The sequence below is a fragment of the Antechinus flavipes genome, chromosome 1 (assembly GCF_016432865.1).
Source record: "Antechinus flavipes isolate AdamAnt ecotype Samford, QLD, Australia chromosome 1, AdamAnt_v2, whole genome shotgun sequence".
Classification (NCBI taxonomy): Eukaryota; Metazoa; Chordata; class Mammalia; order Dasyuromorphia; family Dasyuridae; genus Antechinus; species Antechinus flavipes.
The window spans coordinates 294,770,655-294,797,887 of record NC_067398.1 but is presented as its reverse complement, the minus strand read 5'-3'; the positions used below and the strand labels follow the sequence as shown (position 1 = coordinate 294,797,887).

General features: G+C 36.7%; 1 protein-coding gene across 3 annotated transcripts in view; it reads right to left on the bottom strand.

The window, feature by feature from the left end:
* The window catches only part of MYH11 (myosin heavy chain 11), a 127,876-nt gene that overhangs the window by 8,042 nt on the left and 92,601 nt on the right, over positions 1-27,233 (bottom strand). For all 3 annotated transcript variants that reach the window (XM_051962715.1, XM_051962696.1, XM_051962706.1), the window contains 18 exons: positions 26,472-26,580; positions 25,836-25,967; positions 25,445-25,651; positions 21,441-21,578; positions 20,861-20,984; positions 20,061-20,232; positions 16,870-17,082; positions 16,263-16,407; positions 14,336-14,542; positions 11,579-11,683; positions 11,336-11,488; positions 10,744-10,992; positions 6,551-6,763; positions 5,650-5,862; positions 2,786-2,947; positions 1,695-1,823; positions 1,243-1,331; positions 466-589 (listed from right to left, as the gene is read on the bottom strand). In XM_051962715.1, coding sequence (XP_051818675.1) covers positions 466-589; positions 1,243-1,331; positions 1,695-1,823; positions 2,786-2,947; positions 5,650-5,862; positions 6,551-6,763; positions 10,744-10,992; positions 11,336-11,488; positions 11,579-11,683; positions 14,336-14,542; positions 16,263-16,407; positions 16,870-17,082; positions 20,061-20,232; positions 20,861-20,984; positions 21,441-21,578; positions 25,445-25,651; positions 25,836-25,967; positions 26,472-26,580 — 2,884 coding nt within the window. The remainder of the gene's footprint in view (positions 1-465; positions 590-1,242; positions 1,332-1,694; positions 1,824-2,785; positions 2,948-5,649; positions 5,863-6,550; positions 6,764-10,743; positions 10,993-11,335; positions 11,489-11,578; positions 11,684-14,335; positions 14,543-16,262; positions 16,408-16,869; positions 17,083-20,060; positions 20,233-20,860; positions 20,985-21,440; positions 21,579-25,444; positions 25,652-25,835; positions 25,968-26,471; positions 26,581-27,233) is intronic.

Genomic DNA, 27,233 nt, shown 5'->3' with positions numbered 1-27,233 from the left:
TCTTGGTTAATGGTGATGATGATAATAATAATGTTTACAAAGTGTTTACATAATTTTATTAAATTATTGTTTAATATTTTAAAAATAATGATAGTACTTTAAGATTTACAAAATGCTTTACAAATATTTTAGCTCTCCAACAACTTTAGGTGCTATTACGGTCCTCATTTTACAAGTTAAGAAACTGGGGCAGACAGAAGTTAGCTGACTTGTCCAGAGCCACAAAGCTGGTAAGCCTCTATGGCAGGATTTGAATTTGGGTTTACCAACTATCATTATATCAACATATCATTATAGCATATATATCATCATTATAACAACTATCCATTGTTATTACCTCGCTGTCCCTATTAATGGTCAATGGCAACTGCAAATGTAGCTTCATAGTCATGCTGTGTATAATTGCAACCAGAATGTCAGGAATGCCTCAGTTCATCCATTTCAGGTATTCTGTCAAACTCTCACCTGCTGTGTGGCTTTCCTGAACCGATCACTCATGGCCTCCATATTGCCCTGTTCTTCTTCCAGTTCTTCCTCCAGTTGGGCAATTCGAGCTTCTAGGCGGCGCTTATCATCTTGCAGGGCATTCCTGAGTAATAGAATGGTTGTGGGTTTCAGACATCAGTCAGAAATTTGGAAAATGTTCCTTTTTCAAGCATCTGAGCCTGAATGAAGATCAACAGGATTTTTTTTTTTTTGTCTCTTTCCTTTACCTTGTCATTTATTTGCCCATTTCTCCTCATTTCTACCAAAGAATTTCTCAAAAAAAAAAAAAAAAAAAAAAAGACCATCCTCTACCAAAAAGTCCTGCATAGGAAATGCTAGATTTAATTCCCATTAAGTAACAATGTGCAATAAGCACATTTTCCGCTCTTAGATTCTCAATCCAATGACAGTGCTCTGTTGAGAATTTCCATGTGTTTCTCATTGTAAAGATGAGTTGAATGAATGGGACTACCTGCCATCTAGGGGAGGAGGTGGGGGGAAAGAAGGGAAAAGTTTTTGCAAGGGTTAATATTGAAAAATTACCCATGTATATGTTTTGTATATGAAAAGCTATAATAAAAAATAAAATTAAAAAAAAAAAGATGAGTTGGTTACTGCTAGTGAGGATGCTTCTTTTGGCTTATTGTTCTGTGTAATTTAAGCAGGAAAACCTGAGCGAGTAAAACTAACTTTGTTTCTTTGGTTTTTTGGCAGTATTGCTTCCCCAAGACCTGAGTGCAGAGGCTGGTCACTTACCTTCCAGACACACTGCTGGCCAACTCCTCAGTCAATTCATCTTTCTCTAGGTCTGCTTGTTTTCGAGCCCTCTCAGCAGCAGCCAGATCCTGGAGAATTAGGGGGAAAAGAAATCTCTTGTTTTTTGTTTTTTTTTAAATGTCATTTTCCCAAAAGTCATTAATTCCCTTGCTCTCCATCCATTTGGGATGCTGAATCTTGCTTAAGGATCATTCATGGTCTTTAGAGAAAGTGGGCCAACCAAATCAGACTTGGAAATAGCATTCAACTTCTTGACGAGAGAGAAAGGTAATTCATATCAAGAAAACAAAAAGAATCTTGGTTTCCTTAACCTTATTACTTTCCTTGGAGAAATAATGACAGGGAAAAGATTGATATGGATGGGTGAATTGAAAATAAAGCCTGTGTTTACTGCAGTGCAACTTGATTTATTTTTCTAGGTGAAGCCTTACCTCCTGGAGTTGCATGAGGTCTGCTTCTAAGCTCTTGGCTTTCTTCTCATTCTCCTTGGCTGTGGCAAAGATCTCTTCTCTAGAGGCCCGGGCATCTTCCAGCTCTCTTTGAAAGTCCTTCATCTGAGCCTGGATTGGTTCCGCAAGAATAGACAAAAGAAAATTTTATGCCCAAGAGTGGCTCTGTACCTTATTTTTTAAAACAAAGTTCTGTCTTTTGGCTTCTCTTTCAATTAAAATTTAGATTTGCCTTGCTTACCATAGCCACCCACAAAGCCACAGAACTGCTCTCATTTTGGATTTTAGCCTCAGACCCCATCACCTAAGACACCTCTTACTGTGTGTCTAGATTAACCTGTCTTAAAAGAAGAACCCAGGGGATAGTGGAATTTACTTTGTCTAAAATTCACATCATCTGCTTCTATGGGATTACACACATGGCAGATGCTTAGTGCATGTTAGCTCTTGAAAAGGGAAGTCCTACTTAAGTTTGACAATTAAGAGAGACATAATTTTCAGATAATTTAATCATCTTATAAATAATGCCAGCATGTTTATTAATAAAAAGATAGTCCTCTCTCTTTTAGACCAGAAATAATCTAAGCAACAAGCTCAAGATTTATATGCCTAATGGAAGAAGGATTTTCTTAAGAGTGGCAATCAACTCTTAATTGATTAATAGTAAGAAAATATTTAATGAGGGACTAGACCTATTCAAATGAACTTTTGATTAAATCATTTACTTCTAAGTTACCCCAAATCTTGGGCAATCTTTTCAAAGAATTTATTCCACTTAAACCAGAGTAGAGAGTATAATGGCTTTTCGACCTGGATGGTGTCTGAATAAGATTATTAAGAAAGTCAGTTCAAATTCATTATCAGAAATGTTCTTTGAGACTGAATTTTTGAAATCAGGACTTTAGAAAAAGGGGAGAACTCTGCATCACTATATATCATTGTTATTAATAATCATTTATATTACAAGGCTGTAATGTCAGAAAGAACATATCTTGTCTTTTTCTCTGACTGAGATATATGTGGAATGGGTTCCAGCCTCATGCCCTGTGAACCCAAGGAGAAATTCTACCTACCTGGAGTTTACGGAGTTGCTTGATGGCCTCCTCCCGTCCTTTGATGGCTGAGTCAGCCTGTAGTTCCAGATCTTTGATGTCTACTTCTAATTTCTTCTTGGCTGCAGCTGCCAGGGCCCTCTGTTTTCGTTCATCTTCTAGTTCTGTCTCATACTCATGGAGCTAATTAAGGAAAGGAAAGATTGATGTACAGATTTACTTTCTGGATTTAGCTATCAGTCTTGAAAGGTGGATCAGAGATAGCAGTTATGAAGAGGTGCCTCTGGAATAGGAAAGTTCAATCAACAGAATTTCCAACTGCTGAAATGGAGTATCTTTGTTTAGTGGCGAGTGGCTGTAGGTGTCCAAATGAAGCCCAAATAAATCTAAAGTAGACTGTGGAATCCCTCAGGGAAATCTGAAACAATTGTTGATAATCTACCACAAGTCAGTACTACCCCTGAAGGGAGTGTGCTGATAAATATTTAACAATCAGCTCCTCCAACATCCTGTGTCTCCGCCTCAAAATGCAGACAGTTTTGTTTCCTTTTTTTTTTTTCCCCTTTTTCTACTCTCCTAATTCTTTTCCCCTAATCCTTTCCCTCCCTCATATAGATAGGTCATTTAGAATCAAATCTCAGTTCAGATACCACCTTCTGCAGGCCTTTTCTCTTGTATCCCAGCTGCTAGTGCTCTCTTCGAAGTCTACCTTGCAGTCTTACTCTGTGCATTCTGTGTATATCCTATGTATCCTACATGTGACTATTTATATATATATATATGTTGTTTTCTTCACTGGAATGGCAACTTTTTGTGGGCAGGGACTGAACATTTATTCTTTGTCTCTCCAGTTAGTAAACATTTATTAAGCACCTTTTATGTGCTGGGCAATGTGCAAAGAACTATAGGAATATATAAAGGAGCAAAAGATGGTTTTTGCCCTCAAGAAACTCACAATCTAATGGAGGAGATGGCAAGCAAATATGTACAAACAGGCCATATATAGGATAAGTAGGATAAATAGGAAATAACAGGAGGGAAAAATTAACAGGAAGGAGGAGGGGTTGAGAGAGGAATTTTGTAGAAGATGGATTTTACTTGGCACTAAAAAGAAGCCAGAAAAACAGAAGATGGAGCTAAGGGATGGGGGCGGGGGAAGGGCATCTCAGGTATGGAATGCCATATCAAGAGACTGTCTAGTTTGGGAAATAAACAGGGGGCTGGTGTCACTGGATTGAAGAGTACATGGTTGGGAAGAAGCTAAAAGACTGGAAAAGAAGAAAGGGAATGGATTATGAATGCCAAACAGCACTTTGATCCTGGAAGCAATAGCAAATCATTGGAATTTGAGTAGGAGAGTGACGTGATCAGAACTACACTTTAGGAAAATCACTTTAATTGATTATAGACCGAATGGAGGACAGGAAAAGGAAGAGGGAAAGATTTGAGATAGCAGACCCCTTAGGCTGTTGCAATAGTACAAGTATGAGGTGGCAATGTCAGAGAAGAGAAAAGGGGGATATTCGATTGATAGTGCAAAGTTGAGGTAGGCCTTGGCCACAGATTGTATATAGGGACTGAGACAGAGCAAGGAGGAGATGAGGATGACTGCTAAACTGTGAGCCTGAGAAACTGGGCGAATAGTGCTCTCCTCTACAGCAATTAATCCCAGTGCCTAGTAAATTGCCTGGCACATAAGGACTTAATAAATGCTTGTTGATTAGTAGTTGAATTCCATTCATTCTGTAGTAAGTGTTGATAGGGGTATACCTAGGGCATGATATAATGAGACCCCAAGATCTACAGTAAGAGGACCTGAGAACTGGGGATCACCTTCTTGCCATTAAATAGCTGATTAACACCTTTGTTCACCTAGGACCATCTCTAGTTGTTTTGATTTAAAACTTGCCACTGGACCCAGATGGCTCTGGAGGGGAAAGAGAGGCAGATGGCCTTGCACAAGTACAGACCTCCCTCAATCAAATCCACTTCACTTGCTTGTCATGGCATGTAATATCAGGGTCCTTTTTGAGAAAGGACAACTCTGTTCAACACCAGAGATATGAACACAAAAGCAAAAGTAGTCCTGTTCCTCAAGCATTTTACATTAGTAGGGGGAGACAATCTAGGGAAATAGTGTTTAGCTTCACAGTTTTTTGTTATTATATGAGCATTATTTGTGGAAGATTCCCAGAAATTTTTTCTGATACCTTTTTTAAAATTAAAAATTAATTTTGGAATATTTTTGTTAAATTCTGTATTTTTTATTTTTGTAAATTTTTAACAATATCGCATTTAATTTTAATATTTAATTTAATATTCTTTAATATCCTAGATTTAAATGATTTTTTCCTTTTCCTTTTACCATTTATTTTTAATATAGGTTTGATTTAATTTTTATGATACTAGCAAAGTATAGGTATTTTAATACGTGAAAAAGATAAGAAAGTGATAGAGGTAGTATGACATAGTAGATGAAAGTTTGGGGTTTGAAGTCTAGAATACCTGGGCTCAGATCCGCCTCTGACACTATCCTGCACAATCCTGAACAAACCCTATTTTACTCAGACAATTCTCTAGGATATAATGAATGAATTAGGCATAGATTGTTGGGAGGGAGTTTCAGTGTAGGAATCCCATATGCTTGCTGCTGGCCTTGCATTTGTGTATAAGAAACTGAGCAAGTAAGATGAAACTAAAAGGAAAATTGTAAATTATTGTGCATTATGTCCATTAACTTGTATTTGCAAGTTAACCTCACCCCAAAAGATAGTATATAGATCTTAAGGGTACCCACATCATCCAAATCAGGTGAAATGACATGTAAAGCATTATGTATATGTTAATTTTTATAAGGGACAGCCTCTCCCCAGCCAGAATGTTACCTGCTTCTGCAACTGCCTTCTCTTCTCTTCATTTTGCTCATCCCTTGCCTGGAGATCTCTCTCAAACTGGCCCTTCAGGGCTTGCATGTTAACCTCCAGCCTCAGCTTGGCGTCCTCGGTGGCCTGCAGCTCATCCTCCAGCTCCTCCAGTTGAGTCTTCATCTCTTCCATCTGGGTTTCCAGAGCTCGTTTGGATTTCTCTAGTTCATGGACCTTGAAAACCGAATTAGTATTCTCACTTTTACCATCATTTGTATAATCAGGCAACTAGATAGTATATTGCATGTTGAATGTTGCACTGGAAGTCAAGGAAATCTGAATTTGAATCTTCCTCAGATACTTTTATTAATCATGTGGTCCTGGGCATATCACCTAACCTCTCACTCTTAGATTCCTCATCTATAAAATGAGTATAATAACAGCACCTTTTTCACACAGTGTGAGGTCAAATGAGAGAAAACGGAACATAATCGGCAAATATCAAATGCTATATAAATGCTATATCTATTATCATTTTGTTATTACATAACATCATGAAGATTACTAATGAGTAACATTGCATTTAACAAATACATAAGATATTCTTGATCAGAAACAACTGTTGTCCCAAAAGCAGAGTTTTCTTTTCCTTCCCTAGGTCTCCAATTTCTATCTTCCACATTGATTACAATTTTTTCTATCTCTGCTCTGGTTTTAGACATTCCTTTAACTCCTCAATATTATGGTAATAAAAAATAGTTGTGATCACAGGTCTGTGCTCTGAGCTCAGCCCTTACTTTTTGGATTCTACCCTGAATTTGTAGCTGGTGGAGTCTGGCAATTGTGGGTTCTGGTGGTAAGTGGAGGGACTAGTGCTGGCAGACTAGCACAACAGAGATGAGAAGGATTGGGAAAGACTCACGTTTTTGCCCACATCATCCTTGGAGCTAACCAGATCTTCCATTTCGGCTTTGAGCATTTTGTTGGTTCTTTCAAGTTCTTCTTTGGATTCCAGAGCCTCCTCCAGAGCCCGGGCTAAGGACAAGGCTTTTGTTTCCTTCTCTCTAGCTTCCGCCTCTGCTCTGTCTCTTTCATCAGCGTATTTGGAAGAGATATTTTTCTCCTCTGCTAACAACTGCAAAAACAGCCAAAAAACAAGGAAATAAGCACTGGCTAGAGATAAATGTTAAGGACTTCAGAGGTTGTAGCTGCATATCTTTTCGTCTTCATTTCTTAATCTCTGCTGCAGGAAAAATAAAAAATAAAACAAACCTGTATTATCTCTAGAAATTATTTATCTATCTATGCAAACAATTCAACAAAAAAAAATTGCTTTAGTTTTTCTCAGTTAACCACATTAAAAACCAAAAGCAACTGAACTACTTTCTACATGCAATTCTATCATAGTCCAGTTAATGCTGTCAGAAAATGGCTGCATTAAAATCAAATCCAATAAAAACTTAATTCTGTTATGGGCCTGTTAAGTTTGTGTTCTAGTTTCCTATCCATAAGTGTCTGTCACAAATTTGTACTCTCGCTCACAAAAGGGGCCAAGGGAGAGTGGAGATGAGTAGCACAAATCCATCTCTATCACTGGAAAAATTCAAAGCATAACAAACTATTGCTATTAGCATAATCTTTATCTGCAGAGAAAAAAATACAATATTACATAGTAACTCCTCATTTATACAAAGATCCGGTTACTGGAAAACCAAAGCTTGCAGAAGATAGCCAAAGCAAAACAAAAAAGCAAGCTTCCAATGTCCATTGTCCATGTACTTTACTAGATAGGAGAGAGTGTTGGCTCTTCACCTAGACATTAAAATAAATTAGAAGCAGTGATGACACGTTGACAGCAAAGAGAAGAAATAGCTAACAATACTGATAAGAGAGTAAAACTGAAAAAAATAAGCAGTTGTAAAAACGACAGAAATCTGTATATACACACATACACACACATATATATATATGAATATAAATATATAATGTAAAGGAAAACATATATATACATCAGTCATCCCAGAAGGAGGTATGTGCTCTCTATATATGTATATTTGCAGAAGTAAACAGTTAAATCATTGAGTTAAAAATCTGAAGAGTCTTTAGCTGACAGATTTGAACCCCACTTAGGCTTCTATAATGCTTGCAGTTTAAGAGGAATAGGATGGTTAGAAATACCCATATTCTGCCCACTTAGGGCAGCTAGGTGCTATGGTGAATACAGTGTTGGACTCAGAATCAGGAAACCCTGAGTTCAAATTTGACCTCAGACACTTACTAGCTGTCTGACTGAGCAAATCACTGAACTTCTATTTGCTTTAATTTCTCAAATGTAAAATGGTGGTGATAACATTTACCTGCCAGCATTGTTGTGAAGATATTTGCAAAGCACTTAACACAATGCTTGACATACGGGAGGTACCTATAATATAAATATTTGTAACCTTCCTTTTCTTTTCCCTTCCTTTTTAAGAGAATACCAGGGAGAGATAATAAAATGATAATTCAAATGCACTATTATTTGAAAAATGGTTTTTTAAATAACTTTTTATTGATAGAACTCATGCCAGGGTAATTTTTTTACAACATTATCTCTTGCATTCACTTCTGTTCCAATTTTTCCCCTCCCTCCCTCCACCCCCTCCCCCAGATGGCAAGCAATCCTTTACATGTTGAATAGGTGAAAAATGGTTAATAAAACTGGAGAAAATTAAGGATATATCTTCAATTTTTTTTTGTTATAGCTTTTTAGTTACAAGATATATGCATGGATAATTTTTCAGCATTGACAATTGCAAAACCCTTTGTTCCAATTTTTCCCTTCCTTTTCCCCACTCTCTCCCCAAGATGGCAGGTTGACCAATACATGTTAAAGATGTTAAAGCATATATCTTCAAATATTTGAAGAAATATCTCATTAAAAAGGGATACTTGCCAAACTGACAAAATAGATAAGGTCTAGTAATAGTAGATGTTGGACCAGCTATGGGATTACACCAATAATACACTGTTAAAAGAACTTCAAATTCTAAAATGTTCTAGAAAAAACAGTTTGGAATTATGAGGAAAAATCACAGTTTCATAGTCTTGGATCCAGCAGTCCTACAAATATACTCTAAAGAGGACAAATAGAAAGAAAAGTCCTGTATGTGATAAAATGTTTAAATAGCATTTTTTGTAGTAGCAAAAAATAAACCAGAAAGAAAATGAGTTGCCTATGGATTATGAGATAATTGAACAAGTTTTGGTGTATTCTGTGGCATAAAAATCAATAAATGCTAGGAATTCAAAAGTAACATGGGAAGACAATATGAATAGCTAGAGTGTAAAGAAAGCAGAATCAGAAGAACCACATACAAAATGACTATAGTAATGTAAACACAAACAGCAATAACAGCAGCTGAATTCTAAAAATTCTGAGTCCCAGAGGAAACTGGGACTTTCTATAGAAAGGGTGAAGGACAACAGAGATGGAATTTTGCAAAGGTTGTTAGAAATTTTTCTTTTGTTCTACTTAATTTTCTGTGTTACAAAGAGGGGTTAATATTGGAGGATATATCCAAAAATGACTTTAATATCAAGCCATCAAGAAACTATGAAAAAATAAGGGATTGGATTTGATTTTGCAAGTAAAATTACAGGAAAATAGATTTCGGCTTAACAGAACTTTCTCACAAAATTATCTAGGAATGCAAGACACCAGTGAGAAGTCCACAATGGATAAATGATCAAAAGATACAAACAGATAATTTTCAAAATAGGAAAGAGAAATTAATAATCACTTGAAGAATGCTCCTTCTTAGTAATAATGAGAGATACAAAGTATATAAAGTATCATCTCACACCCATTAAACAGGACAATAAAAAATAAGAACAATGTTGATAAAATTGTGAAGACACATGTACACTCATTCTTTGCTGGTAGAACTGAAAATTTGTAGAATATTTTTGGAAAGAAATCTGATAGAACACAGTAAACTCACAAAAATAATCATATTCTTTGACCCAATTATTCCATTGTTAGTAATATATGCTGAAATTTTTTCAATCAAAATGGAGACATCTAAATAGATTTTCATAATAGCATTATGTGTAATCACAAAAACTGGAAGCAAACTAAATATTCATCAGGAGAACTAATTGCATGTTGATACATTCATATAAGTTGCCACAATGTGGTTAAAACTGACAGATGGGAAATATTTGGAAAATAACTATATGAAACAATACAAAATGAGAAAAGCAGAGCTAAAAGAATGAAGTATACGTTAAATACAACTATAAATGAAGAAAAGTCAATGAGAATGAATAGGCAAAAAAACACAGATTCCTAGTGAGTACTTTAGAAGGAGCAACTGAAAAGCCATTATGATACATAGGAATTAGTTTAAATGCAAATACTTAGTAATCAAGTTTAGTTGGTTGAATTGATGTTTAACATTCATTTTTTGAACATTTAAAAAAATGTAATGTCCTCTAGGAGGCAGTAAATATCTATTCACTGAAGGTGAATGACACCCCATCAGGTGTGGAAAGAATTGAGCTAAATGATCTCTAAAGTTCCTTTTGATAACACAAAAAATAACTGATCAACATAACAATGACCTTGAAAAGTTATTGAGGAAAAAGCTAAACTATTTTGAGTATACTCTGCTTATGAAAGTAAAGAACCTGTCTAACACATTTTGGAAAAATTTTATGTTCAAAGTGATTAAGATAAAAAAAAAATTTTGATTCTTAAGTCATTTTGAATTCTTTGAAATAGTGTGCATATACATACATATATAAGTATACATACATGTGTATATATATACCCATATACACATATATATATGTATTATACACACATGCACAATGCTGGATAAATTTAGCAGTCCAACAAAGTGATCCTACTAATACTGCTTTCCTTTTCTAGAGAAGTTCATTGTAAGGATAGTTCCCTCTTTACTTCATAGATCAAGATTTTGGGGTAAACAGAAGTTAAGTGGCAATTCATGAGGAGAAATAGGAAATAAATATCCAGAGGAGCTTCAAATTCAAATTGACTCACTTAACTATATGTAAAGTTTACTATATGAACCACCGCAGGAAAAAGACCATAAGAACAGATTCTACCTGATCAAACTTCTTTTGTTTCTTTTCCAAATTGGATACTAGTTGGCGCTGGTTGTCCAAGTCCACAACAAGGTCATCCAGCTCCTGCTGAAGCCTGTTCTTAGTCTTTTCCAGTTTGTCATAAGATGCTGCTTTCTCCTCATACTGCTGGGTAAGGCCTTCAATTTCTTTCTGGAGCTTCTTTTTGCCTTCTTCAAGGCCCTCCACGGTGCTGGCAAAATCTTGCAGCTTCTTCTTTGAATCAGAGAGCTGAAATAAGAAATTTAGGTAAGAAGAACGGTGTTCTCTAGTGGGCCACTCAGTTCCCTGATGTGAGTCTATCTTGTGTCTTTCCTTGAAATGATGAAGTAAACCAAGATTACTCTTGAAGACTTTTGACCAATGAGGAGAATGGAGTGGCTAATGACTAAATCAATGAAATAAACAACATGGTATAAGTTCTCTAAGATCCACACTTTAGGGTCCTTTACAATCTAATCCTATTAGATTATGTATGATTTGAGTTGGGTCATAGGGACAGCATAAATTCTTAGAACAAACCCTTCTGCCTTTTCAAATTCTGTCTATCCCTTGTCTGGGATCAAAATGGCACCTGTATATTAAGAGTTGAGATGTGCCGTTCCAGGTTTTGCTTGGCTTCCACTTCCTCATCCAGTTGGTCTTGCAGGCTATTTCTTTCATCCTCTAGCTGGCGAAGTTTAGTAGACACATTCAACTTCTGTCGTGTTTCTTCTTGGAGCAATTCCTATAAAAAGGACACACCAAGTTTGCCTTCTATGAAGTTTTTTGTCTCAGCCCCACTCACATTCCCTGCTTGCTATGGCACGATACTTACTTGAGTATCCTGCAGCTGGGATCCTAGGGATGCAACGTCTTTGGCCAATTTGATGGTCTTCCCTTCTGCCTCATTCAGCATCCCAGTGACACTCTCCACTTCATTCTAAAATTCAATTATATATAAGGATGACCATTTCTGACCATTCACAAAATAGTACTCTATTGGATAGAAAAACTAAAATCTGTTACATTTTGGGATCAAATTCTGAATTATCTGGGATCTCTTAAAACACATCCTCACCTAAGAATAAATTTCAGAGCAAGCCTACATTGGTTGGGACTTGTAGAACCTCCTCTAATGAGAGCAATCCAGCTAAATTAAAGATGTACAAAAATAGAAAAGGCTGACTTGAGTGATAATGGGTTCACCTTCACAAAGTGGATGACTACTTACTAGGTAGGATTCCTTTTTCAGGAACAGATAAAATTTCCTTTCGGGTTCCTTCCAATTTAGAATTATTGTGATAAGTTGGCCTTAATCACCTTAGCAAGACAGGCCACAGGCAAAAGGTGATTTTGTGTCTAACCATTCCATTTCAATAAGATAGGTGCGTGATTGGACACTTACTATGCAAAGAAAGACCTTTCCTTTTGAAGTATGCTTACTAGAAGTTTGCAGTTCCTTATTCCATTTTTTATTTCTCCATCTATTTGGAGATACCTCAAGATAAAAAAGGCTGGGCCTTATATCTATCTTTAGGACCCTAAATAAATTTCATAAATTTTCTTTTTTTTTGTCATCCTAGAGAAAATTGTATTCAAGATCCCTGCTGTTCTAGATTTTTGTAGTTCTAAAATAAACCATTTTAATCCCCTTTCTGCAATCCATTTCATTCACATTTGCACAGATAGTTTAAATTGATAAGAGTCTGTATCCAGATGAGAAGTAGCTTTTGTTATGATGATAAAGTCAATTTTCTACAGAACATTCCGTCTCCAAAGCACAGAGGGGAAAAAAACCACCTTTTCTCTATTCTGAATAAGTAAAATATTAATAAAGAATCTTTCTATACTTTGCTATTCATAGAATAGCTAAATCAGTGCAAATGAGTCAAATTCCTAAGAAGAGAAGAATGAAAGGGGAAATGCAGTAATGGTCTTTAAGAATTATGAAATGGCTTGTAACATACTGTTCATTTCTACCAAGAGACCAAACTAAAGAAAATTGACTGATTTTTGCAATAGTGGAGACTGAGATTCACTAGACAGAACTTTCTGGTAGAGCTATGAGATTTCAGAATAAATTATTTGGAGACGCTTAGGGAATCTTAGGAAATTTCTCCTTGGAAAGAGCAATTGAAAAAAAAAATTCACTGGCCCATTATGGGTTTGCAGAGTTGGATAAGGCACAAGTAGAAAATGTACAAGTATACCAGGGGTTAATGTTAGACAATGGTTCAAATGAAAAGGGCATGAGGGCTTCAGGGGACTGCATGTTCAACAAGTCCACAGGATAATGGAGCAGCCAAAACTAATGTAATGTTAGGATGTACTGATAATAGGACAGATTATAGAACAAAGGACATTATAGACCCATTACATTCTGCTTTGGTCAGACCACACTTGGAGAAGTTTACAGTTCTGACTGCTATATTTTAGAATAGATAATTTGGAACAAGTTCAAAGGAAAGAAAATAACAGAAGAGATTTACAACTATTACATAGGATTGGTTGAAGGAACTGAGGATACTTTATCTTGAGGAGAGAAGACTTGAGGGGTTGGAGATGAGTTATAAGACAAAACTGGAAGCAAGACAGAAATTTCAAAGAAGTAAATGTAGGCTCATTATTGGGAATAATATCCAAACAATTAGAGCTATCTAAAAGTGGAATGAGCTCCCAGAGGAGACAGTGAGTTCTCTAGCACTGAAAGTCTTCAAACAGATGCTAGCTGACCACTTGGAAGAGTGTACAAGGAATTCCTGATCAGGTAGGAATTGTCCTAGATGACCTTGGTGGGCCTTGCCAACTTGAGATGATATGGTGGTATGGTTAGATGGGGGCACTGGACCTAGAGTCAGGAAGACCTGAATTCAAATTCAGTCACAGACCCTTACTAGTTTACTAGCTGGACACATCACATTACCATTGTCTGCCTGTTTCTTTTATTCTAAAATGTTGATCATGTTAGCATTTACTTCCCAGGATTGTTGTGAAGATCCAATGAAATCATATAAGGTATAAATTAAATAAATGTGAGCTCTTATTCTTACTTCTATTTCTTCAACTGCAAAATGGGGATTTTGTAATTCCCAGAAGAACCAATGAAATAATATTCTTAAGGTACTCAGCATAGTTGCTGGTGCATAGTAGATATTATACATCATTATGATCTCAGTTTCTTCAACTTTAAGATGAGGTTTATAATAGTACTTACCTTGTAAGATCAGAAGAAAAAATAATTATAAAACACTTAGCATGGTGCCTGACACATAGTAAGCACTACCTCACTACTATTTTTACATTGGTTTCTTCATCTGTGAAATGGGGATAATAGCAGCACCTACTTCCCTAGGTTTTTGTAAGAATCCTATGAGATAATATTCTTAAGGCATTTAATACAGTCTGGCACCTAGTAGATTCTATATAAATGTTAGCTATTATTACCATGATGCTGATGTGATTTTTATGATTAATTACAGGTCTTTGCTAACCCGAAGATTTCATCCATTTCCAAAAGCTGAGGAAATTAAGGTGGCCACTGCTTTGACCCCACCTGTTCTATTCTGGAACAGTGATGGGCTCTCAAACTCACCTGCAACTTGTGGACTTTGTCGTTGAGCTCTGCCCGCACCCGTTCCCCATCACTGCATTTGGACTGGAGGTCCTGAACCTGTGTCTCCAGCTTCTTCTTTTTGTGTTCCACTTCTTGCTTCGCTTGATTCAGGGACCTCAGTTCATTGGCTAGATCTGCATTGTCTTTTTCCAGGGTCTGCTTGTTTTTGTCCAGATTAGCTTTAGCCTATCCCCAGAGCATAAGAGAAGAAACATGGCAGTTAAAGCTGAGACTGAAGGGTGCAAAAGCTGGCTATGGAAGCAACGGGATCTAACTGAATTCAGTATTTATGGAGCCCATACTGCATATGTTTGTGGTGAGTAAAGAGATGAGGTATTTATAATCTTCCGGTATTTATAATCTAATAGGAGACTAAGACAAGTACACAGATAAGAACTACTACAAGTTGGCATTTATTATCATAGTCTCTGTGAACCTCAGCTTCCTTTAAAAAAAATAAAATAAAATAAAAGGAGAAGAATAATACCTCCTACCTAGAAAAGAGCAGATTGTGGAAAGAAATATTATAAAGGCAAAAATTAAATTTTGAGAAAGCGATGATGAAAAGAGTCCTGAACTAAGAGTTTAGGAATAATAGTAACTTGTATTTGCATAGTTTGCAAGGTTTGCAAAGTACTTTAAATATATTACTTTCTCTGAATTTTACAACCCAGTAACATAGGTGTGTTGTTAGAGTTCAGGAAATAGGTTAAGAAAAGCTAATGACTTAATCACGATCACATAGCTAATGTCTGAGGTAGAACTTCAATCTTTCCAATTCCATGGCCATTCCGCCAAGTCCCCCCAGCTCTAAGGTGGTTCCAGTCCTTGCTCTGTCATTAACTAGGTATAGAACGATAGATCCATTAAAGAAACAGAGTCAAGGGTTAAGCCAAGATGGCAGAGACTAGACAGGTCTTTGTGTGAGTTCTTGCTGGCTTCTCTCAGAATCAACATCAGACAAGAGGCAGAGTCATGTTATATGATAAGAGAGATATGATAAGAACTTGGTGTCTAAAGACTAGGATTCAAATCTCAGCTCTGCAGTGTGACTTGGGTAAGTCAATTAACCTCACCAATGTTATTTATTAATTTCATAGGTTCATTAGTTAATTATTAATCTCATATACTTGCCCTGTTTACTTCACAGTAAATTGTTGTGAAAATCATATAAGTGAATATATGGGAAATTACATTGAAAATTTTAAAGAATCTTAGGGCTATTATGTAGCCTCTGTGGGCCCTACCTTCTCTCAGGCATATAGGTAACACCGTGAATAGAATGCTGGGTTTGAAGTCAGGAAGACCTGAGTTCAAATCCATCCTCATACGCATTAACAATATGATCTTGGGCAAATCACTTCTATTCTGCCTCAGTTTCCTTATCTCTAAAGTAGGGGGTAATTATACCTCCACTTTGCTGAATTGTTATGAAGATCAAATGAGATTATAAAGCACAGTTTCCAGCATATAGTAGGTACTATATAAAAGCTGGCTATCTTTACTATCAGGATTATGACAACGATGGACAATGTAGAAGACAGAATCCTAGATTCAGAGTCAGAAAGATCCAACTTTAAATCCTACCTCATGAACTGATACTGTGTGTCTCTGGGCAAGTCATTTAGTCTTTCTCATCACCTCATTTTCCACATCTGTTAAATGGGGATAAATGAGATACTCGAGGGAGGCAGATAAGATAATACAGTGTAAAGGACTCTGAAAATCTCAAAGTTCTATATAATGTTAACTGTTATTGTGATTTCTACCAAAAGGGGGCAAATATTTTCTCTCTACCAAACGCTCCTTTACTCAGAGTGCTATTGTTTGAAAGACCAAATGAGTGCTTGAAAAGGACTCATTCCCACCCTAATCAGCTGCAACTTCCAAGGTAGGCTGAGTTTACCCTCTTGAACTGCTCCAATTGCTCTGTGAGCTCTTCTACAGCCTGTGTGTGTTTCTGTCTCATCTCTTGAACTTGGGCTTCATGTGTCCGAGTCTCCTCATCGAGGGCCTTCTTCAGTACTGTCACTTCTTGTTCCCTCTTGGCTCTGAATAGGAACAAAGGGAGCAAGGAGGGGGAATGAAGACATGGCGAGGAAAAGTAGCAACTTTCTACTTGATGGAGTATCAATGACCAGTCTGTAATTTTAAATCAGCTTCTCTTTATGGTCTTGTGGTTATATGAGTGTGAATGTGTGTGTTCAGGAAAGATGAAATAATTTTAATACTAACCTAATTAATTTAGAAAGCATACAGTTATCATAAATCATGAAATGCAAGGTCACTAAATCCAATCCAATTGTTGGCATGAGTGGGATAGCCATTGTTCTTTGTTGCTTTAAGCTATATTAGACTCTCCATTCATATAAATAACTGGGGATTGAATTTTTAATACCATTACTTAAGTTAAAAAACTTTTTTTAAAGAGCAAGATATGCAAGTATCATTGTGAGAAAGAATGTGGATGTTGAATTTGAGGGGCACGTGGCACAGATGACAGACTTCCTTACCTGAGTTCCTGCTGTGTTGCTGTGCTGTCCAGGGTGTCTTCTAGCTCTGTCTTCAATGCCTCCAGCTCTTCCCCCAGGTCTCTTTTCTGTTTCTCAGCCTTATTTCTTGCTGCCCGTTCTGAGTCCAAATCTTCTTGGAGATCAGAGATATGGCCCTCCAATTCTCTTATCTTCTTCAAGGCATTGTTTTTCTGAGCAATTTCATCATCAAGCCTGTGAAAAGGAAGTCATTGTGGCCTATTCTGAAGGACTTACTTATACTCTATCTCTATGGTGATACTACAGGAAATTCTTTTCCAGGACCAGATGCTCTTGTTCCCCCTGATATCAGCAATGTTCCTCCTGCACCCTCCTGTTATCACATATACAAGTCCCAAAGCCTGAGAGAAATTGGGTTGAAGAAAAGTGAGATAACCCATTGTTCCATTCCAGTCCTAGTTTTGTTGGTTGGTTTTTTTTTTTTTTTTTAATTTTTGTTTTGGTCCTGACCTGTGATCCAGTAACATAGAGTCTTAATGTGGAAATTTTCTTCAGTGATCCATATTACTACCTCATATATAACTTCATAGTCTTAAAAGAGTTGTCTGAAGGAGTGAGAAAATAAGTGACTTGCCTATGCTAATATGTCTCAGAAGCAAGACTTGAACTAAGATTTTCCTGATTCCAAAACTAACCATCTCTCCATTGTATTGCCTTTCTTCTAGTCGTTTATAGACACCAAAATAATTTATTCAACAAGGCCAGATCAACTACTATGAATAAGGCACTAATAGTAGGTGCTATAAGCAATACATAAAATGTCTAAGCCTGGTTCCTGCTCTCAGAAGACTGGAAGGAGTTTAGGCTAACAGGAGAATCAACTATGTATACAAAAAACTATTAACACAAAGTATTATGTAATAAGTACCACATGAATGGTACAAAATGTACAAAATAATGGTACAAAGAGCTAAGGGAACTCAGTTATGGATCATTTCTGGTTAAATTGAACAGAAATGGTTTTAAAGAGGAAAGGATATTTAAATTAGGCCTAAAAGGATGGATAGATTTTAATGGAAGGAGTGATTTGGGAGTGAAGAGAAAGCAATGGAGTATTCCAGATTCCAGAAAATAGCATCAAGGACAGGTTTGGAAGCTAGAGCAAGGTGCATTTTGAAAATGACAAGTAGGCTAGTTTCCCTGGAGCTTAGATAGAATTTATGAAGGAAAATAATAGGAGATAAAGTTGGTAATTTATGAGAGCTAGGCTTTGGAAGATCTTTAAGGAATTTGGGTTTCATTTGGTAGCTAATAAAGAGATATCAAAGATTTTTAAGCTGGGGAATAACTATGGTATTTAGAGAAACTGATCTGGAAATGATTTTAGGATAGACTGGAAGGGAAAAATGTATTAGTTAAGAGAGCAAAAGCTGTAATCCAGATATGAAATTGAAAGGGTGTCGCTAAAGCTGGTCATAGTGGTAGGAATGACTCCCTGTAAAATATTTTACAAAAGGAATGACCAGCACTCAGTGACAGGTATTTGGGGTAGGGGGGTAGGAAGAGGAATCAAAGCTAAGAAGAACATTGGTATCATTGATGAAAATAAGGGGGACAAAGAGGAAGAAGTAGATTAGAGAAGACTAAGTCCAATTTGAGGCATGTTTAGCACAAGGTAGTCAGAAAAAGCAATACAAGGATACTCTCAGAGTCCCTCTTAAGAACTTTAGAATTGATTGTACAACATGGGAGACACTGGTATAGGACAGCCCAGCATGGCATGCCCTCATCAGAGAAGGTTCTGTGCTTTATGAGCAAAGCAGAATTGAATTAGCTCAGAAGAAACGAGAGATGCACAAAATTAGAGAATCTACCCCAAATGTTCATATGAATTGTTTGTGTCCGACCTGTGGTAGAGCATTCTAAGCTCATACTGCTCTGGTCAGTCACATTCTAACATAGTGATATCATTTTTGGTCCTCTTTGAGAATGAAGGACAATAATTAACCAATGAGACATAATATCTAAAAATGTCCAGCATGGTATAATTATAAGAATAAAGCTTGGCCCTACAGAAAAGATTAGAAAATATCTCTTTCTTCTTTGCAGAGGTAGGGACCGTAGATGTGTAGAACATTGACTATACTATCCACCTTGGTCAATATAGTTAGTTTTGCTAAAATTGCTTTGCCACTACTTCTTTTTAATTCTCTTAGAAACAGTTATTCTCCGAGAAGAAGAAGGTGCATATCTATTTGAAAATAAAAGTTACTTTAAAAACAAAAGACATTAATTTTTTTTAATTAGAAAAGAAGAAAACATTCAGCAAGCAGCTGGAATTGTGGGCCTGGACTTCGGTAGGGAAATTAGGATTGGAGAGATAAATATGGCAGTCAGTCTGTCACAAAAACTTCCCAGTTAAAGTTGTGAAGGGCTAAGATGACTGAGGGGGAGGACATAGAAAGAGCAGAGAAGAAAGCCCAGAAAATAACACATAAGGAGTTTAAGAAAGCCTAGAAATAATAATAATAACAATAGCAAGCATTTATATAGGACTTTTAGGTTTACAGAGCACCTTGTACATATTATCTCATTTGGTCCTCACAACAAACACAATGAAATAGATTCTATTGTTATCCCCATGTTATAGATAAGAAAACTGAGAAAGACAGAGGTTAGAAGACTTTCATAAGATCCCACAGCTAATAAGTATATGAGGTCTTCCTGACTCCAGATGCAGTGCTCTGTTCACCTACTGAGATCTACAGATTAGAGTTCTATGACTGAGTTTGCTAAGTAAAATACAGAAAGCCTCCAAAGTCAGTTCAATTTTAAACTTTGCTAGGATACAACTATAATACAAAGCAGCATGTAACACTATAAAGGGCTATGGGAATTCAGGACCGAAGATTCATTTCTGGTTGGGTTGAACAGAAATGGTTTCATAAAGGAAAGGATGTATAAATTAGGTCTTAAAAAATAGATGGGATTTCAATGGAAGGAGTTATTTGGAAGTGAAGAGAAAGTATTAGAGGATTCCAGACAGAGGAAATAACATTGAGGATAGGTTTAGAAATAGGAAAAGGCAAGATACACTTTCTTAGCTTTAAAATGCCTGTGACTTTTAGGATATCCTAACAGTACCAATCCTCAAAGGTATTCTAAAATTATACTTGGACTACCCAAGTAGGCAGAGAGTTAATCTGGCTTACCTGGCCAGAGCTGCTTGTAGTTCCTCTTCTTTTTTGGCCAGCTGCATTTTCAGCTCAGCAATCTGGGCCTGGAGGTCAGCAATCTGTTCATGGAAGTCACTCGCATCTCCCTCTAGTTTCCTCTTCATTTTCTCAAGCTCCTGTCTACTCTTCTCTTCCTTCTTTAGACGTACTAAAAAAAAAGTAAACATCTCTTGAAATGAAAGAAAATAGCTCAACAGATGCTTGGAAAATCCACCTCTGAACTTGAATGAAGAAGTAAGAATCAATAGAACGAAACACACAGTCATGAAAATCATGTAAACCATGACTGAAAAAAATCAAACTAATGAAAAATTATAATGAATAAACTGGGTCCCAGAGAGAGACAAGATCTATAGATGTGGAAAGCACAACATGCTTTCGGATATGATGTCTGTGGCAGCAGGCTTGCCTTACATTTTTGACTGTTACAAGAAATAATTAAGTGGTGGGGATAGGAAAGGGGTTAAAAAGTCACACTATGGTTAAGAAAACAAAAGGAAACAATAATATTATTTTTAAAAGATAAGAAATTGAACTTCTGCTCAGTACATTTAAGTTGAAATAATCAGGAAAAGTGATACCTAGTAATTCCTACATCCAAATAATTACTTTGATGCATAAATAATAATAATAAGAAAATCTCATATTAATGTGTTAATTTGCAGTTTACCAAGCATTTTTCTCACAGAAGCTTTGTAAGTAATATCCAGGTATGTGTTTTGTTTTATTAAAAAAAATAAATTTAGTTCTTAAATCCTTCTGGCTAGTGTATTTACCTTCCAGTTCTGAAATCATAGATTCATGCTTGTTCTTTAGCTTTGTAAGGTTCTTTGCTTTTTCCTCTTCTTCTGCCAGATTTGTTGTTAAATCACTTATTCTTTCTTCGAGGAGTTTTCTTTCCTTTTGTGAAAACAAAAAAAAATATTGTTTACTTGTTGGGGTGGGGGGGGGGGGAAGGGGGAAGCTTTTCAGGAGTTTCCTGTTAGCAAGTAAGAGAAAGAATATATTCCAGGAAGGAATAACCTAGGATGAAAAGGGGGTCTTCAGAGACCCATAACAGAGAATGGGTCAAGTTCTCTATCTCTGTCTCTATCTCTATCTCTATCTCTATCTCTATCTCTGTTTTCTTTTTCTCTTCCTTCCTCCCCCCAAACTCATATATGTATAAATCAGATGTAAAAAACTAAAAACAAGTAAAAAAGATATCAATAAAATGTTTTAAAGTAGGTCTTCTATAATTTTAAAAGGCTCAAAACAGAAGTATTTAAAATTTCTGGAATAATCTAGTCACATATTGGAGGAAAGGGAGAATATTTAACTCTGAATTTTTTAAGTTAATAAGCTTAATCCACTCACTTTGGTTAATTTGTTGTTTTGATCATCCATGACCAGGATGTCATCCTCCATTTTCTTTATTTTTGCCTCAGCTGTGACTTTCTCAAGCTGTAGTTTTTGCCTTGCAGCTTCTTCTTCCTCTAGCTGTTCCTCAAGGTCCTTTATTGGGGGCAAATAAATAATCAGTCACAAAATCACAGAATGGCAATGGCTTCTGAGGGAACTTAGACCAACATTCACCAAGCCTATAATCCCTTCTACAAGCTCTTTTCAGTCTTTCTGTACCTTACTCCCATCTACATACTCCAAAATCTGGTAACACTGGCCCCCTTGCTGTTCTATGCATAGCACACTCCATCCCCAGCTCTGTCTTAACATGGCTGTCTTCCATGCCTTAGATGCTGTGCCTTCTCACCATTACCTCTTAAGCTTTCTTCTCCTCTAAAGATTCTCTTCCATCTACTCTATGTACATCTTAGAAGTACCTAATCATTTCCATGCTGTCCTCCTCATTAAAACATGAACTGATTGAGGGCAGGGACTGTTTTTGCCTAAATCCTGTGTATTGCCAACACTTGGCAAAGCGCCCAGCACATGGTAAGTACTTAATAAATACTTAACTGATTTGTTAATCTGAAAGCAGTAGAGTTGGGAAGTAGTCAAGCAAGGCTTTTTAAACTTTTTACACTTACGACCCCTTTTTGCCCAAGAAATTTTTATACAACCCTTTCTTGGATGTGAACTAAGGTGTTTCTGGCAGTGTTCATGCATGCACAGAACAAATTGTTCATGTTGTATGTTTAAAACTAAGACTGCAGTAAAATTATGTGATGCAACATGGGCAAATACTACCAGAAACAATTCAGATTCATTCCACATTTGATTTTGAATTATTTTTGGTTGTTGTGTTCAGAAACCTTTTACTCTTGCCAAATTTTTCACAACCCCCACATTCAATTATGTGACCCCATATGGGATTGCGACCCACAGTTTAAGAAGCTTTGGTATAGAGATCTTCTGGATCAACCCTGTTACATTTACATATGAGAAACTGAGACCCAGAAAGGCAAAGTAATTGGTTGGACATTGCTAAACTTAATAAGGGACTAAACTAATAAGGGAAAATTAAGTTTTCCTGAAGTAGGGGGAATTATAGAATTCTGAGGAAAACAAGAAAAAGGAACCAGATCTAGAGCCAGTAGTGTGGGTAAACAGGACAAAAAGTCTTCTTAGGACATAATACAAAGGGATATTTCCCATCCTGTCCCTATCCATTACTTTTTATAAATCCCTATAATTTTAATTTTATTTTTTTAGTTTATATATGTATAATTCATTTGTTACATATTTCCATGTTTGTCATTGGAAGAAAAGGGAAAAAAAACAACAAAAAAGAGATGAAAATAGTATGTATGCTTCCATTCTCATTCAGTCTTCTCTCTCCGGATACAGATGGCATTTTCCATTCAAAGTTTATTGGAATTGCTTTGGATCACTGAATTGCTGCAAGGAGCTAAGTCTATAGTTTCTTTCTATTTTTTTCCCGAGCCAATTGGGGTTAAGTGACTTGTCCAGGGTCACACAGCTGGGAAGTGTTAAGTGTCTGAGACCAGATTTGAACTCAGGTCCTCCTGACTTCAGGGCTGGTACTCTATCCACTGCGCCACCTAACTGCCCCAAATCTATAGTTTCCATGGCAGAAAACTTGACTTTCTAAGACATGTTGCTTTGTGTGTATGTCATTTTCTGTTGTGTTTGATTCTTCATGACATCATTTGAGATTTTCTTGACAAAATTACTTGAATGGTGTGCTTTTCCAGCTCTTTTTGCACAGGAGAAAACTGAGGCGAGTTGAGTTAAATGATTTGCCGAAGAACTTACAGTTTGTAAGTGTCTGAGGCCAGATTGGAACTCATGAAGATGAACATTTCTGACTCCAGGCCTGCTACTCTATTCACTGAACCATCTAGATTGTATTACAATAACATATAAAAGGTTCTAAGGAGCAACAACTTAGAGGGGCATAGAGCTCATTTTTGGTGAGTCTGGTTTGACCAGAAGAGCTCTCGGGGTTTTAGGATCTCTTTGATTAGGATCAAGAAGATAATAATGATGAAAATTATCCAAGGCATGTATAAACTTTGATTGAATTCAATACTAAACCTATCTTAAGTGTCTATGTGTAAAGCACTGTGATGGGATATAAAAATATAAATAGAAAATGAAGCAACTTGCAAAGAACTTCTACTGGACTCTGTGATGGTGTTTTCTTTCATTTTTTCTGTCTCCATCTCTCTTCCCCTTTATTCTCTCATCCCTTTCTTTTATTGTGTCTTTTTTCTCTCATTTTTCCCTCCCTACCTTTCTTCTCTCTCCTCTTTTGACCTCTCCCTCCCCTTTTCTTTTTCTCATTCCCCCCTTACCCAATCCTCTTTCTTCTTCTTCCTCCCTTCCTCTTTCTCCTCCCTCTCTTTTTTATTTCTCTCTCCCACTCTTTTCTCTTCCCTCTCTCCCTTCACTCATAAGAAATATTATAGGATCAGTCATAGCTTCATACCTTTAGAACAAGAAGGGATTTTACACATCATTTAGTGTAATCCTCTCCTTTTATAGACAAGAAATCTGAGAGCCAGAGAGAATACATGACTTGTCTAAAGTTACACAGCTCATAAGCAGCAAAAGGATCTGAACTCTGGTCTCATGATTTCAAAACCTATTGCTTATTCCATTCTGCCATGTTGATCTAAAGTAAGAAGGGGCCTTAGAAGTGAATCAGTTGGAACTATGCTCAAAAAGTTATCAAACTGTGCATATCCTTTGATCCAGCAGTGTAACTACTGGGCTTATATCCCAAAGAGATTTTAAAGAAGGGAAAGGGACCTACATGTGCAAAATGTTTGTGGCAGCCACTTTTTAGTTGGCCAGAAACTGGAAACAGAATGGATGCCCATCAATTGGAGAATGGCTGAATAAATTGTGGTATATGAATATTATGGAATATTATTATTCGGTAAGAAACGACTAGCAGGATGATTTCAGAAAAACCTGGAGAGACTTATAATGAATTGATGCTGAGTGAAATGAGCAAGAGATCATTATATATTTCAATAACAATACTATATGATGATCAATTCTGATGGACATGGCCCTCTTCAACAATGAGATGAACTAAATAAGTTCCAATAGAGCAGTAATGAATTGAACCAGCTACACCCAGGGAAAGAACTCTGGGAGATGACTGTGAACCACTACAAAGAATTCCCAATCTCTCTGTTTTTGTCTGCCTACATTTTTTATTTCCTTCACAGGCTAATTGTACACTATTTCAAAATCCGATTCTTTGTGTATAGCAAAATAACTGTACAACCATGTATACATATATTGTAATTAACTTATACTTTAACATGTTTAACACTCTCTCCCTCAGGTCCTCCTAATTCAGGTCCCTCAGGTCACTAATTCAGTGATCCAAGGCAATTCCAATAAACTTTGAATGGAAAATGCCATCTATATCCAGAGAGAGAAGACTGAATGAGAATGGAAGTATACATACTATTTTCATCTCTTTTTTGTTGTTTTTTTTCCCTTTTCTTCCAATGACTCACGTGGAAATACATAAAAAATGAATTATACATATATAAACTAAAAAAATAAAATTAAAATTATAGGGATTTATAAAAAGTAATGGATAGGGACAGGAGGGAGGGAAAAATGAGAGTTAACAAGCTCTATCCTGTATTGGTCAACCTGCCATCTGGGGAAAGCGGTGGGGGGAAGGAGGGGAAAAGTTGGAACAAAAGGTTTTGCAATTGTCAATGCTGAAAAATTACCCATGCATATATCTTGTAAATAAAAAGCTATAATAAAAAAAAAGAAGTCAATCAGCCCAACCATTTGATTTTATCTCTGGGAAAACTGAGAACTAGAGAGACTAAATGGTTTTTCCAAGGTCACATAGATAGAAGTAGAATTCAAACTCAGATCCATTAATTCTAAACTGAGCCATCATTCTGCTGCACCCTTACCAGCATCTGTTGTGCCATCTTCTTCTTCTCGGCCTGCAGCTGCTGGCCCCTGTCCTCCTCTTCCTCTAGCCGTGCCTCCATCTCGTGCAGGATTTCCTCCAGCTCTTGCTTCTTTGCCGCCAGTCGTACCCGCATCTCCTCTGCTTCTGCATACAGTTCGGTCTCAGCTTGGAGCTGTTCCTGAAGAAGGTTCTTCTCCTCGGCCAACTAGACAAAGTAAAAGGGTTCCCGAGGTTATGGCTGTGCCCATTCCCTCTGCCCTCCTACCAGTGAGCACTGATGCTACTGTAGATGAATGGCTATTCCATGCCCTGGCCCTTTTTCTCTAGGTATCCAATCTAGTCAGAGATACACTTTTGCACCTTGGATTTTTGAAAGCTTTTAGTGGTACCTGGGTGTGCTTCTGCTCCAGTTCTTTGAGTTCAGTCTCTGCTTTCTGCTGCTTTTCCTTGATCTTCTGGAGCTCATCTTCCTTTGCCTGCATTTCTTCTTCTTGGCGAGTCACTTGGAGCAGAGGTTTCACCTAGAATGTATATAGAGAGGTTTGGTTTTTATTTCTGCTGGGTATTTGATGATGAAGTACAATAGGGAAGTTATATTAAATGGGTTCTATCCCTAAATAATAATATCATGGCCATTCTAAATATGTGATAATTTGAGTAAAATCAAGAATGAATAACAAATTAACCAATGACTGACCACATGAAAAAAGTACATATTAAGCATAAATTAAGTCAGACATTGAACTAAATGAAGAGAGGATATCCTTGATTGGAATCATATTAAATGTGTCTTCTCAGTTGAAAATAATTAAAAATGATCTTCATCTCAAATTGGAGATCTTATAAAAGATATAGAGGCTAAAGGAAGAGAGAAGGGAGAACAAAAATAATGGTGTAAAGTTGGGAAGAAAAGAAACATTGCTTTTCAGGAAAGAAAGGTGTGCACAGTTCAGGATCCAAGCTCAGTTAAAGTTTGGAATAGTCTTAATGGTGTTAAATTGACCACAAGAAAGAAGTCCACTCACTTTGGTGAACAGCCTCCACCATTGCCAATTCCTTAGCTTGAGGTAGGCAGCACAGTTTCTCTGGATGACTTTCATGGCAGTGAGCTGCTGCTGCCTCTTGGCAAAGGCTCTACAAACAAAGGCAGTGATACACTTAAGGAAAGACTGTCTCTGAGCATTGGAGAATCCAAAAACACCTGTTTTCTTAGCATACAATGTCTTGATCTGGGGTACCCCAGTCTCTGTCTTGTCCTTCAATATTCTACATGGTATAAATTTTCTACATTCTGCTAACTACATCATTTTTCCTGTCTCTGCATTGTGACTTCAGATGGAAACTACCATAGAAATAGGGACCAGGTTTTGTTTTATGTTAAGAAAAAAACGAAAACCAAATATAAATAATGGGGCACACCCATCATGGTTCATAGTTCATGTTCTGTAGAAACTCAGGATTTAAAGACAAAAATATGGTTCTGGCACCCAGCTTAGATAAGTTAGAGGTGAGAGCTAGGCTAGACAGAGGTCATTAGAGAGGCAGGTTCTCCATAAAACACTCAAATTTATCTCAAATTTATGACATTAGAACACAAAGCTTTGAATGCTGGGACATTATCAACTAACCAGAAGAATGCCACTGCCATTGTTGGTGTTATCACTCTCTACAACTATATTTTTTGAAAGAAGAAAAATTCTGTGGTTCTTTAGGCTATAAATTAGGAATGTTTAAGTGGAAGTCAATCACCTTCCCACTAGTTTCCCTGTCAGAGGGCTATAAAGCAA